This window comes from Patella vulgata, chromosome 1, assembly GCF_932274485.2.
Source record: "Patella vulgata chromosome 1, xgPatVulg1.2, whole genome shotgun sequence".
Classification (NCBI taxonomy): domain Eukaryota; kingdom Metazoa; phylum Mollusca; class Gastropoda; family Patellidae; genus Patella; species Patella vulgata.
In genome coordinates, this window is record NC_065879.2 from 25,412,229 (window position 1) to 25,427,985 (window position 15,757).

The 15,757-nt window shown below is 36.8% G+C and overlaps 1 protein-coding gene across 2 annotated transcripts in view; it reads right to left on the bottom strand.

Moving 5' to 3' along the window:
- Positions 1–15,757, bottom strand: part of LOC126808825 (uncharacterized) — a 28,939-nt gene that overhangs the window by 9,419 nt on the left and 3,763 nt on the right. The window contains exons 2-6 of one of the 2 annotated variants that reach the window (XM_050533811.1): positions 11,219–11,370; positions 10,753–10,874; positions 8,207–8,361; positions 4,708–4,860; positions 691–817 (exon numbers count right to left, since the gene is read on the bottom strand). In XM_050533811.1, the coding sequence (XP_050389768.1) occupies positions 691–817; positions 4,708–4,860; positions 8,207–8,361; positions 10,753–10,874; positions 11,219–11,359 (698 nt within the window). In that variant the 5' untranslated portion in view covers positions 11,360–11,370. The remainder of the gene's footprint in view (positions 1–690; positions 818–4,707; positions 4,861–8,206; positions 8,362–10,752; positions 10,875–11,218; positions 11,371–15,757) is intronic. The other variant, XM_050533812.1, reaches the window with a different exon arrangement.

Consider the following 15,757-nt stretch of genomic DNA (forward strand, 5'->3'; position numbering starts at 1 on the left):
GGGCCGCACATAAAGCATAATGCCGAGTGAGATTGGTTGGGCGCCCACGACTCGATCAATGGGGTACCCAAAATGGCATGATTGGTGGGGTGCCCCATCCCGGAGGGGCGCCAATAATGCCGAGATCGCTGGGCCGCCCACGACGAAATCTACCATAAGAAAGCCATCTGGTGCCGTTCGCCATGGACGGTCAAGTATAGGTACATGGGCGCCCCATAAGCTCATGGGGACCCCAACTTTTTGGGCTAGCTACGGGTTTGTTTAAATGGACCCGAAGTTTTGAAATTTGGCGCTGTGTTGAGATTGTGAAACTTCACATTAATACTTTACTATGATAAATTAAGAACAGCATGATTAATTTCTCTAGAGAGATGATTGGAACCACGGTGGGCTTAGAATGTAAATCGACATTAATAAGCTGGATAATCAGTGCCAAGAATCCCACCTGATATATTGTGATTTTTAAAAATAAGTATGACCGTGATACTATGAACCAGGAACACGCGTCGATTTTAGATGAATATTTTTACATTTGTTTTCCATTTTACACTTTCTTTTCCCCGAAGAATCATAAATAGGGCTAGATGTAGAAAACTTCATTGTACAGGTGGCAAGAGTATCGTCTACCCCTTCCCCACTCTCCAAATTCCCCCCAAATATACCAAGGTCAACAGTTATTGTTAAACTTACGGGTTATCATAAGCTATCAATCTTTTAGGTGGATGTGGTGTATTATAGCATAGTAAATTATAAACATCTTCAGCTATGATCAACACTTTATGTTTTCTAGCACACTCTACTAAAGCACGACATCTTTCTATACATACAAAAAAAAATAAACACCTAACATTGGTCATGTGTAACTATGGAGGTTCAGAACAAAAGATACTACGATTGGGTAAACATTTTAACAAATACATATTATAACAATTAGATGGAAATTAGCGTTAACCAAAAATATACCAACCATCCGCTTTGTTTTCTGCAGCATCCGAGAAATGGATATTAAGGGTTATATATAACTTAGCAAAATAATAAATTAGTACATTATGGTGAATATGATAATTAAATAAATATGATATATTACCTTATAATCATGATATATAAATGGTACCAGGTGAATATGATAGGTATGAATTTATATGACATAAGTTTGGTATATTACCTACATTGTTAAAGTAACTAAGTCTCTAATTCAATATATCATTCAAATTCTTCGACATTGAAAACACGAATTATTTATCAATTTAAATCAACCCTGATGTTGTGATCTTACCGGGAAAAGATGAGCTTCTGATATCCAATATTAAGGCAAAATAAACATTTTAGCATTGGTACACGAATCGTGTATCATAATGCGTTTCAGCGCCATTTGTAACAAGTGACTCGAAGAACGAGGCTAGACATATAGTATTCCTCCACAAGTCACGTCAAACGGTGACCCTATATTCTTATCTGGAGAGCATGCGCAATAGATACTATCGTTGTAGACAGGAATAACCAGGCGCTAGATTGCCATTCGATTGAGATTTGTGGCGTATTTCGCCGAACATAACTGATTAGAAATTACAGTAAAACAGAACCGATTAAATGTAAATCAGTTTATATTCATTCATATTATTATATGCGTTGCGACCCATTTGTGTCAATTTGTAGGTCCCAAATATTAGCGATTTTGCTCCTATAAGCCAATTACATAGATTTATATTAAAAACCATTGCACGGATACTCGTGAAAATAAAGTCATATATAAACTAAAAGATTCCTAAGCATTTTACTATCTGAACTATCGTAAGATTTAAACGGATTTCTTCGATTATGAACAAACTACTTAACTTTAGTTACTGTAAACTTACTTAGGCCTTTTACTGGTTGAACCATGGTGAATTTTAAACGGATTTCTTCGATTATGAACAAACTACTTAACTTTGGTTATTGTAAACTTACCTGTGTGTTTGAAATTACCCCCCCCCCCCCCCGTTAAATAAGATCCATTGCAGAATTATATATTTCAACGAATAAAAAAGTTTTCTCTTGAAAAATTTGACGTATTTTTGACCGAGTTCAAGACGACATGACTTTGGTCACGTGTTGGACGAAACTACTGGATCTGTTGCAGGGGTGGTTTTACTTTGAAAGAGATTTTGACAACTACGTGTTCCAATCAAAACAATACGCGATCATTTCGATCGTTTGTTCTTGGACAACGAGGACTATCAACTGAAGACAATTACTAGTTTCCGAGTGCATAGTCAATTTGATACAATTCTTTCAATCCAATAATAACCGTTCAATAACATCTATAAGTGTGTTGCGGAAGCCCTGAAAGTGCCTTTTTGGGTAGGGTTATAATGCTAAAGAAAGCTGTAAGATCTCGTAAGAAGCGCACCACCATTTCTAGACAAATCGGCCCCGTTTGTCGCGACGCAGGAGCGCCATCACGTAGTGATCTCTAAAACTATTATGGCCACTTCCGCCTTCATTTCTATCGGGTTTGGGGCTCAACTTGACTGAATGAAAAATCTAACATACCTTTCGACTTTGTGGAAGAACAATCTATAATTCTACTGATCTTTTTTTTGAAAATCTTATCGGATTCCTGAGAACAGATGTAGGCCTATTTTCTTCATGATCATCATCAAAACATTGAAGAATCCATTATGTCGTAAATTTTATGTTAATTAGATTGCCATTACTTAGATTTTCCCTTTTCTCACTGTTTTATTGTCGATTTGGGATGATACGAATATTTAGTATATATTAAAGACGTCTCTATTCATTTGACCTCATTTGACGTTTAAACCTATATAATGTACATGAATTTTAGGTACTATTTTTTTTGCGGATGAATACAGCTGTTCTGTAATGCTTAATATTGATCTGTAACATTAAGAGTTAAGTGGAATTATCTCCCTTTCATGATTAATAATAATGTTCTCATGAGCCGTTTTTTTTTCGGCATGAAGCCTTAGTGCATAAGGTACTTATATGTGTATCTCCCCTGTTGGGAGCTATGTATACTATTATATTTTCTTACTTGACTGTCATTTGGGTTTTCTCTCTTTGTTTTTGCTCTGTACCATGTCCCCTGTGGACCCTTGATTGGTAATAAAGCTATTATTATTATTATTTATTATTATTGTATTCTTTTGTAGACTGTGAAAATTTTGGATCCATGTGTCGACGCTTTAAATCACATGGATCCATTAAACCTTCTAACTGTTTAATTTCATTTTTTTCATTGAAGATTCTTATATTACAAATCTTTCCTTACCCTAGAAACGTAATCACTGGATTCGACATGGTGCAATAATTGATTGTTCATAATGTAAATATATTCTTTATCATCAACTATCTTCTAATGTGTTGTAAATAATACTTAAATCACATCATAACCCAATAATTGTAAATACCCGGTACTATAGTTAAATTTTATCATGTTATATCATATTAAAGATATTCATGGGTAAAATATAAGGCCCGTAAAACGAATGTCATTCATTATGTGACGCATTTGTATTCAAAAGAAAATTCATCCATCTCTAATCAAAAATATGATTAAAACAAAATATTTCAAAAGGTAAAGCTATAAACTTTGCAGAGATTTTACTAGAATGTAAAGGATGATAACAAAATATGTAGCACCATGGATCGACTGTCAGCCGTGGGGAGCGGACGACGCACTAAAAGCGGTGGCCACATCCGGCATTTAACCCATGCATGGTTTCTTACTACATACTTTGGAACTATGGGCGGGACTTATCGACTGGCCTACTGCATTGTACACCTGAAGCACGTGGTTTATGTAAACGAATGTAAAGTTTGCGAAATGTCGACTTCTTCCACTCCGGTAAAAGCTAGCGATATATAATATGTGCTAGTGGGTAATATTGCATACAGTCTTTGCCATTGTAAACTGTCTTTACAGTTTCAATCTGTTTATCTATTAAAACAAGAATAGATACTCCTAAATTTGTCTTCGCGAACAAAACCCCTTCTGTGAAATTATCTTTCATGGGCGCCGCCGTATTGAATAATTAGTGGACTATTTCGTGATTCCGCTCTGATCGGTTTGACATCTTTCATACACACAACGGCAAAATAAACATATTTAATTTCATTCAATATGAAAATAGAAGAGAAATAAATACATCTAAAAACTTCTAAAAGCATACTCAGTGTTTTCGACTAACATAGTCGATGTAGGAATTGGTTTAGGGCCTGTTCTCAGCAGGCGGAGCTAGCTATAGACAGGCAGCCTAAGTTTGGGATGCCATAATGCCTGTCATTGAGTCAACTGGCGTGGTTTCGAATCCCCGGTTGTACGTGACAAGGAGTAGGGTCGCCTGTCCAACCTCGTGGGTTTTCTCCGGGACCTTCGGTTTTCTCCCACTGCTAAAGACCCCTACACGCAAGCGAATTATTTAAATACAATTAAACCATATGTTGGTCCCGAAATGACCTAGTTTGTGTTGAGGGGACGTTAAACCCATCTTTCTTTTATTTATTTGTGTTATATGCTTGATAACGACTTGTGAAATCTTGTTGAAACGTTGCAGTAAATAAACCATAGTGATTGTTATCCATAAATAGTGTGTTATTTGATTATGTTCCAATTAATAAATGCCATTTAAAGAATATGGTAATACCTATTAAATGTGACATAAAAGTACTGTATAAAGCCTGGTATAAAATATAGTACATTACCTGGTGAATATGATATACCAGTAGGGTTGTGATATACAGGTATGGTATATATAAATGACCAGAAGAGTTGATCTTCCGGTATAACAGCGGGTTTATGTTGAGTTAATAATCTATCTAATTCTTCTACGTCCATACCCTCACTATCTAGTTTTACTATAATTAAAGGTAGGTTATCAGGCAACGAAACATACGCCAACAGCAGCCAAATCGTCCGTGCAGTCGTCAAGGGTTGTCGCATATTCTTTTGTAGCTAATGGGTGCATTTACAAGACACTGATATCAATTTCAAACAGATCAGACGCTAACTATTGTCGTCGGAGCGTTCACAAGGTTCAAAAGTGATACAAGGGTCATAACTTTAGAAGTTATATACGGAAATTGTTGAATTTTTATAGGCTTCTTCGTTTTACTAATCAAAATCATGCATATAAATTTCATATAGATCGAATAATAACTTTAGTCGTTAGAGCGTTCACAGGGGGTTCAACAAAGTGAAGCAAGGGCTATAACTCTAGAATTAATAAACGGAAATTGCTGAAATTCAATAGGTTTCTTCGTTTTACTAATTTAAATAATGCACAAAATTTAAAACATATCAGATGATAACTTTAGTCGTTATAGAGTGTTTAAATGGTTCAACGAAGTCAAAAAAGGGCCAGAAATCTAGAAGCAATAAACGCAAATTCGTGACATTCAATATGCTTCTTTGTTTTACTAATTCAAATAAGGCCTATAAATTTCATACAGATCCGATGATAATTTTAGTCGTTAGAGCGTTTACAAGGTTAAACAAGGTGTAACAAGGGCCATAACTACGAAAATGTTGAAATGCTATAGGCTTCTTCGTTTTATAATTTAAATAATGCAGATGAATTTAATACAGATCGAATGATAACTCTTGTTGATAGAGGGTTTACAGGGTTCAACAAAGTGAAACATAGGCCATAACTCAAAAAGATATTTACAGAAATTGCTGAAATTCAATAGCGTTTTACTAATTCAAATAAAGCATATGAATTTAATACAACAAGTGAACCTAGGACAGGGGTGTACATAACGATTTTGTTTGGGGGGTGTTTAGCGCAAATGCGACCGACTGATGCCCATACCCCTAGTACGAGTGACACAGTCAGGAACCGAGCACCACAGGTGCGAGTTTTGTAGGGGCCATGTGAAGTAGCGGATCTAGATAGCGGTAGGGGGGGGGGGGGTCCAAATCTAGGGCGCGACCTCAGCCACAATCCCACCCCACAATGAATGTCAACAAAATACTGGCTATAACATTAAGCGTCCCGGTAGAACATAGATGGTATTGTATAATTATATAGTTGTTTGCCGATCGTTGTCTCGCTGGAAAGCAGTTTTATTTAAGTTGACATAAAGTTTATGTCATATATGATTGTGCTTATAACACTGAGCAACCTGAGAAAATTTTGAAAAATTGAGTCAATATCTTAGCATTTGAGGTCATTGCTGGGAGAAATTCTTGTGGACGAGGGGGTCAGAAATGTGAGTTAATTAGACAAAATCTCGAGATCTACCCCCTGTCAATTCCGCCTGTTTTGCAAGAGTTGAGAGAACTTTTGTATAGTCTGACGCCCCACGACCCACACACCAGTGCCAGTGGTACTACTAACAAAACTAGGCAGTTCAGTATAACCGTGAATATGATAGTGCTGAGACAGTATAAGACAACAGAGGAGTGGAAGAATGATGTTATAATGGAATCGAGCGCCGCAGGTTCGAAAAAATTTGAGATGTGTAACCGAGCTTTTAATTTTTGGGACTGGGCTTGACAATTTTAGTCAATGTCATGGCAAATGGATCCAAATTCTCGTTAACGAGAGGATAAGAAATGGGACAGAATCTTGAGGCCTATCTGTCAATGTCGCCTGTTTTGTGAGAGTAGAACTAACAATTCTACAGTCTTTTGACCCACGCACTAGTGGTACTACTAACTGGGCGATTCACTGTAACTGTGAATATGATAGTGATGAGATAGTAAAAGCCAGAGAAGGAGTTGAAGAATGATGGCATAATGGAATTGAGCGCCGATATGTAACTGAGCTTTTAATTTTTGAGGACTGGGCCTGAGGGCACTTTACCTCAATGGGGCGCTTACTTGGTCTCTGAAATGCCCTGGACTTTGGGGAGAGATTTTGCAGAATTCTGATGGTCAGAAAACACCCCATTAATTCATTTAGTCTGCGACCGACTGCGGTGAGCACTTTTTTTTGAGACCGACTATTTTTTTGCCATGGGGTGAAAAACATTTTTTTTTCAAACATGATAAGTCGACAAGGTTATTTTATACTAAAGTTTTGCGTGAGTAGAGTGACGTGTGCAGTGAGCATTTATTTTGATACCGACTGCTCATATCTTACGACCGACTGCACTGATTTTGCGACCGACTAGTATTTGGGATCTATTCTGGTATTATTTGTTTACCTCATTAATTTATTAAGACGGCGATGCATAATTTTGAGACCGACTGCAGTGACTGCACTTATTTTGAGATCGACTATTTTTCTCCCTGGGGGAAATTTTGTTCTTAGACCTACATACTCACAACAGAATAAGAGTGAAACACATTAAGTTGACAAGGTTATTTTATACTAAAGTTTTGCGTGAGTAGCGAGACGTGTGCAGTCAGCACTTATTTTGATACCGACTGCTCTTATTTTGCGACCGACTGCACTGATTTTGCGACCGACTGCACTGATTTTGCGACCGACTATTTTTTTTCCTGGGGTGGTGGTACACCCCCCACCCCACCCCACATTTACGCCCCTGACCTAGGACCATAACTCTTGAAGTTATTTACGGAAATTACCGAAATTCAATAGGTTTCTGTGCTTTACTAATTAAAATAATGCATATAAATTTCATACATATCGGACGATAAATGTTGTCTATAGAGCGTTCACAATGTTCTACAAAGTAAAACAAGAAAACAAGGACGATAACTCTAGAGGTAGTTAGCGGAGATTAAATAGGATTCTTCGTCTCATTAATATAAACAACATTATATAAATTTAAAATGATCAGATAATAAATGTAGTCTGATCACAGGAAATTGTTGACGACGAACGGATGGACCGACAAGCGGACGGAGGCGACGGCAATATACGACCACATTTCAACGTGGGCGTATAAAAATAAACAGAATTTCTTAATGTTAATTGACGTTTTAATTGGCACAACCACCGTCAAGACTGGTCACCTTATTTCTATATCATATATCTTGTAAAGCATGCATTGTTTTGTTTTGGGAGACAAGCGTCATGACATAATCTGAATTTGGTCAACTTTGACTTGTAACTTTCATTTAGGCAAGATTATTCACTAGAAATAAAGTTATTGGTCTTCAAACAGTGTGATGGGAGGGACGGGAGGGGGGCATGGTGGAAGGACGGAGGGGACCAATTTAATAGGCGCCCACTTTCGCAAAACACAGGGGGATAATAATTCAAATACCCAATTATACATTTAAATATACCTGGTATTAAATTCATCTTCAGATCCTGTGATAACATTTTATGCATGATAAAATAGGTAGGATCTTCTATAAAACATGTGGTTCCATGACCAAATAGTAGTGTCGCCATAAGATGCGCTCCCTGTGTAGCTCCTGCTGTTAAGATTATTTTATCCCTAAAACAAATATATTCATTGATAAATGCTTTATTATTTTATAGTAAAATAAAACATAAAATTGCTTACCACAGTTCCCTACATAAAGCATAAAATTCTACCCTAATCACCTTTCTGGGTAGTAAGCAATGGATCTTAATCATCTGATTATAGCCTGCTGCTACTGTTTGATGTTTGAAATAGCCGATTGAAAAAGAAACGAATCCGCCATTATGACATAAATCAATTTTTATTTTTGGCTAAATTAGTACTAAATTATGGGATACAATCACTGGTTTTATTCTAAAAGCACGACGTTTCGACAAGTATCCTCTTATCGTTATCAAGCACAATGACATTTAGTAAACTTGAGGTCAATATATATACATAAAACTAGTGATTGTATCCCATAAGAACTGTGTTCTGTTAATGTGTTTACCGTTCGCTAAATTAGTACTAGTGCATGACTACTCTGTGTGGCTGACAAGAAAGGTGTGTCTAGTCTTTTGGGAGGGAGTCAAAACCGAGGTCTATTCGTGCAAATATTGCCGTGAACGTATAAGTTGTTTATATCAATGAGACCAAGAATCCTATTTAATCTCCGTTAACTACTTCTAGAGTTATCGTCCTTGTTTCACTTTGTAGGACATTGTGAACCCTTTATAAACATTTATCGTCTGATATGTATAAAATTTATATGCATTATTTTAATTAGTTAAACACAGAATGTTAGAAATTGAACAAGACTAGGAGAAAACGCCACTGTCTAGTCCAAATTCTCCTACTCACGCGGCCCACATTCAAGTATTGTGTTGAAGAGACGTTAAGCCCATTCTGTAACATTATTCAAGATAAGTGTACCCAGTTCAGTCACACGGCCACCACGGTGACGCGATTTAATTCAGTACCCGGTTTGGCTTAATTCTATTAAGTAACATTTTGTATATTATATTTCTACCACTTAGATGTCAAATGCTAAGGTCGCTTTAATGAAACTGAAAAGAGATAAGGTACCGAGCGGAAAGCGGGCCCCAAGAATAATCGAGAACCTATTCCGGTTCCAGTCAAATTTGCGGCATCCTGTACTATATGATACGAGGGCTATCTGTGAAAGACCTGTATAAAGTCGATGGTTTCCATTTATTTTTTTCTACATAGTTCCCTTCCAGGTGTACACACTTTTGCCGACGATGTTGCAAGGCCTTGATGCCATTCAGGAAGAACTTTTCTTCAGCCACCCTAAAAAAACAGTTCACAGCTGACATGACCATTTCATTACTAGGAAAATGACGACCGGCTATTTTCCCTTTTCATTTTTGGAAAATAAGTCTCACTCATGGTTACAAATCTGTCCAAAAACTTATCAGGATCTGCTTCCAAATGGCTTTAATGGTCATGTGGCGTCAGGAATCTGACACGTTTCTGATCCACAGTAAAGAGCTTTTGGCACCTATCGTACAGAAACTTTTGTCATTCCTAACTCTGTGGCGATAATGTGCTCAACCCTCTCATGAGATATGCCTACAACATTGTTAAACATACATCATGCAAAAGCTAAATCTGCCTATTGCAGGTCTTTCTTTGGACTTGAAATGTTATAATATAGACATTTATTAACATGAAAAGACCTTATTCAACTCTCGATGCCATCTTATGTGTCGGATTTTCACTGGATTTGAATCCGATTTGCTGCTCAACGCTCATTAATGATTTAATCCAAAAATGGATAATCGAAACTATGTTTTTTTATCCTACCGACTTTAGTAATTATGATTGAGACTAGGCCTGAAATTCAAACCTAACTTAATAACGTTTGAGACTAGACTAATATTGAATCCCTTATATCTTGGTTCAGAGTGGAGCAATTTGACTGAAATTTTTAGCATATTCCCTTTACATTATCTAGTTTTTAACTGTTATAGCTCGTCATGTCATGCACCCGGGTAGTGTTTTCTTGAATTGTTGCTGCTGATGGCTTTCCATGACGCGTGTCATCGTCAAGGCTCTCTCTGCCATGCTTAAATTCCGCAGCCCACTTCTTTAATGTGGAAAAGGAAGGGGCACCATCCCCTAAAGTGGAGACAGTGTTGGCATTTATCTGTGTTGGGGTAGTTCTTTCAGTTGCAGGTACTTGCTGACTGCCCTATAGCCAGTTTTTGTCCATTTCTTGTGATTTCAATGGGAAGGTTTACAAGATGGTCTGGTACGAAGACAATAATAACACTACAGTTGCAGTTCTTATGCCTATGATTCATTCAATGATTGTACTTGTTGGTGACAAAAGTTTGTTTCAACCAAATTGATCTATCCTTTTCAGGCTTAGAACTTTTCAGTCAGGCCTTGTACTACAGTAGTCAAAAAGTTAAAGGGTAACCCAGGCTGAATTTTCGCCCCAAAGCACTGGAAACTTACGCATCGACGGGGTCCTCGTGGCCATATTGTTCCGTTAAGAAGCTGGCTAGTACGCGTCTTACTTCTTCGTCACCCTGTTCGGGTCCATAGGCAAATGTTCGTGATGTATTTAGCTCAGACTCCTATAAAAAATAATTACAGAAATAAATAAGGCAATGCAGAGGATAAGTACCCATTAAAACATAGAGGCTTTCTAAAAGATCGAGAAACCCGCACCTAATTAAATACCCTTGATAGTTTTGTATATGCTCGACCACCACACCACCATCAATGAAAGCAATTATACATTTACCAGACCACCGGTATAAATCTGTCATACGAATAAAAGATAACAAAACAGAATACAGAACTAAAATTGCCGATGGGGTGGGCTTTGATACGGGTTTTATCTATCAGTTTACGAAACAGTACGTTTAACGATTAAGTATTATTGGCGTCCGCCTGTCAACATAAATTGAGAACTTACTAACAAGTGTGTTGTAGCTTTTTTTAGAATCTCTTGACAAGGTTTTAAAGTATCGACACCAGGAATGCCCTCCATTAAGGAAATACAGCCACTGGCTAGCCCCTTATCACGATTTACTTTAAATCTCTCTACGACATCCATGTTGGTTCCTGCTGATAACATGAAAAAAATATTTAATACAACCTGACCACCGGTTAATTTTCTATCTTTACCTAATTTCTGGTCAGTTAGAACCGCTACCATGCATATTAGTTTTAAAAAATTTGTATGCTGAAGTGAAAAAAAAAGGATCTGGGGCGGATTTTCGAGCCAAAAACAAACACGCTACAAGTTTTGAAGTAGACATAAATTGTCATATATCCAACATTTACAGATACGAAAATTCAGGTCATTTCTTAAGTAGCTGAACAATATACTATTTATAGCTTAGATAATACACTTGTACAACTAACCTACCCATTTCTTGACACGTATAATTGTAATAAACACTGGTAAAGTATACGTTTTATCATGATGACTTGCAAAACTTAATGCATATATCTTATCATAATGATGAATTGGATGCATCAAATGCAAATTTCAACATATTCAAATATGTAACGAACCTCATTCAATAATTTCTTGTGACATGCCCTCCCTTGGCCTTAAAACCTATAAGTTGGTATGTAACATGACTGCAGCCCAGTTCAAATGATAAACTAATTCGCCCCTCGGGCCATATCCTTGATATATACTTAAATCATTCATTATATTTTAGGCCAATAAGGTTATGTACATGAAAACCTAGTCTAGCATGGAGTGGGAAAGGGAGAACTAGAAAGGAAATTCGTCGGCTCATTCCATTTGTTAAGGCGCCTTTTGATAAAGCTACTTGATCACCTCTGGGATGGTGGCAATCAGGTGCCGACTGATACGCGTTGCCATCCTCGTTCCAATCTAGATAAGAAACCTTATCTCTCAGCCCTTCGTGTTTCGAGATAAGAGATGATACTATAGTATAGTTTACATGGCAAAATCCCGAAGCGAATCAGATCGAACATCAAACAACAAAACTGTCAATTTGTTCTTCAAAACAACGATTGAATATTGCCATTTATTACATTTCTGCCACATTCAACTACAATTAAGCACATAATCTAACCTGACACAGGCACAAATCATCTGTTTTGAATCGATGCGATAATTCCTGGCTTTTCTAGTAAGATTGGTAGAATTTTTGCTCTTTAAATTAGTAGCATTTTATCAATAATATTTATATCTTTGGCTAATTATCAGATTCACACATTGTATAGAAGTCATATTATCGCATATGCACTTAAATAAAAATGAGTGAATGCTTGACATAATATAAAAAGATTTATAAAAACTAAACATAGCTGATTCCGTGGAAACCAGAATCTCATGTTTAACGCGTGATTGGAAATTTACTAATTGCATCACTGTAACCATCCAATCAAATTCATTATTTGCAGAATTTTAAGCCATGACGTAAGCAAATCTGTTAAAAAGCCCAAACCGGCCAATTAAGATTAGATATCATTGGGTTAGACTTTTACAGGAGTTGGGGTTGAGAGAAAGATGTTAATTTTAAGTATGCCAATGTCATCTATTATGCATTGTAACCGTATGTATCCAGCTTGACATAAAAATGTAGAATTGAACTGTTGCATTGTATTGAAGTATACTGTCTGTTCCATGAGATACTACGACTCTAAAATTCCTCGTCATGTCTCCAGTTTTTATTTCAAACTGCCAAAACTTGGTGACATACCAGCAATTATCACCTCGTTGCTCTTCGTCAAGCCTTAACGCCTAGAAGTTTGATAAAATTCCACTACTCTTGTAAATTTCACATATTTCGACATCGTTTCATTTTCAGAAAATAAACATTACGAGTGCGTCTGCGTAAATTGGGAGACTTGCATTTCGCGTAAAGGGTAGACAGGGATCTCTAAATCGGGTACATTCGGTTAGAAATAGGAAAATTCGCCCGTTTGTTTTGCGGCAGTAATACTTATTAAGAAGCTTGCGTTAAATACTATTGTTTTTTGATTGGATTAATATTATGTTCTGTTTCCACTTGCTTATTCCGCAGAAACTGCTCATTAAGCCACTTGGGTTTTGAGAGCTAAGTCTGGAAATGTGGCATTTTTTATAAACACTTTATTAGTTTTCCAAAGTACAATGGTTCTGAAGTGATCAGCTGTAAATAAATATTAAAAATATATTTATCTAAATTATCTCCATTTGGAGATACAGTTTGTAGCGTATAAACTAAATAATAATTATCCGATTGGCACAGAATCAACGGCATAGTATACACAATAATTATTGATACAAAATATTATTTTATCTCAATTTAGCTGATAGCCCACGTAAATAAGCAAAGCAAGGGGCGGGAACCGATTTGAAGGCTTCGTGATAAATTAGGTTACATATACAATTAGTTTGTCATCACTCCAGCCTAAATTCAAGTTTAAAATTTTCGAGAGTTCTCAAGGCAAAGTCTTATGCAAAGGAATAACTATGCAACCCGCGATGACTTGCGCATATTCTGGATCAAGTTATTTCCATCACGTGCCAGTTCGGGATAAAATCTGTATGTAGTTTATATCAATAACTTGCGTTCTGGATGGTGTGAGGAATTAGTCAATGAAACAGTCTGTCAACGGCAGGTTTTTGGCGTGAGGTGCACGGAACTGCGGGTAACCCACTAGAAACATCAACGCTGATTGTTCAGATTAATTATTTAAACTTTAGATATTCCGGCTTGGATTCAATCAGATAATAGTAATGTGAGATAAATTTCAATATATTCATTTTGCATTATCTATTTTTGAGGTTTTATAGCAGGAACGGACAGCTCTTTATCTAAATCTTACATAATGTACATGACATGTACTTACAACAAATTTCAGTGGGGTGAAAGCTTAATCTGTTTCATTTAAATCTTTTATAACAGTCAGTAATTTTTAGAATAATAATTTATACATGTATTATTTTTGTGAATGATAGTTATGTTTAAGTTATATAACATTTTTGAAAATTTTTCACAAGTTGATTTCCTTTATTTTGTTAATGTAGAATGGTAATGAACTGCTTTTTTCATTTTCTTTGTTTTATTTGTTTCGTTTGAATTTGATTTATCTGTTTAGTTTTTGATTGTTTAATTTTTGTTAATGAAGTTGATTCTTTTAAACTTCGTTTTTATTTTTGAACTCTACTTGGTGTAGGTGTTCATCAGGTAATACCTCGACTGAGTTCAATATAGAGATTAGCCGGTTGATTTGTTGGATATAAACCTTTGAATAATAGCGCCTAACAGGCAGCTGTGTTTAATTATGTTCTCCTGATTTTGATTGTTTCTGTGTGTTTGAAGTATATGTTTGTGATATGCGCTTAGAAACACTTCACGTGTAATGAAGCGCTATATAAATCGAACAATAATAATATCAAAACGCTGCAGCCCTCGGGTCCAATTAAATATTCAAGTCAGTTGGACAAACAACTGTGGTCTTGGACCCCTTAAAAAATAAAATTCATATTCTACTGGGCCGAAACAACTTCCTTAACATCCAAGTTGGCCTAAACGACTTAAAGCCAAAACAACGCCTCCATCCGTCTTCGACTATTCCAGTTACATGTAACGAGGTCAAACATGGCTGATGTTCAGTAGCGCGATGTAAACAAACTACGATTTCTCAAGAGAGAGATGTTATATAGCTTGATTTGAAATTGGTTCCCTTGTGTAAGAACGTAATGGGATGCAATTCCAGGTATGCCACTAAGTTTTAGCCGTTTTAATTAAAAAGCTTGATTTGAAATTGGTTCCCTTGTGTAAGAAAGTAATGGAAGGCAATTCCAGGCAAATACCTATCCAGGTTGTGATATGATAAATATTCATGGACACGTGACATGCTTTGAGAGTATATTCACAGATGAAGAACTTATCGCCCCAACAGAACCACTGAGCTGCATGTGCAACACGCAATAGCGCCATACACGTGGGAGAGGTTCATTGTCAAATTTGACACTTCAAAGAAGGGTTGATGGAAACTGCCGCGTGCTCGTTTACAATATCCATGTTTGCTTTCCTATCGTTTCTTGCATAAGATTTACTGTTTAGCGTATCTTTGCTTTAGTGTGTTACGTTTAATTTGCAATGAGACGTCTTCAACATGATGAACGTCTACGTGCTATCGGCATGCTTCAAATGGGTTCTACACGGCGAGCAGTAGCCAACGTGCTTAATGTGTTGTGCCTCCATTAACTCCCCAGCACGTGGCAAACAGGCGTCAATGGTGTAGGCAGCGTAGAAATTGGGGTAATCGTCGATGGGCGCGTGCGATGTTCTCAGATGAGTCCAGATTTACTCTGGATTTCACCGAGGCGTGTAAAATTTAATGAGCGTCATGCTAACGTTAACGTCAGACAGCATGACAGATTCGGGCGTGGGTCTGTTATGGTGTGGGGAGGAATCACTATGACTGGCAGAACGGACTTGCATATTGTACAAGGAAGGATCACTGGTGTGTACTA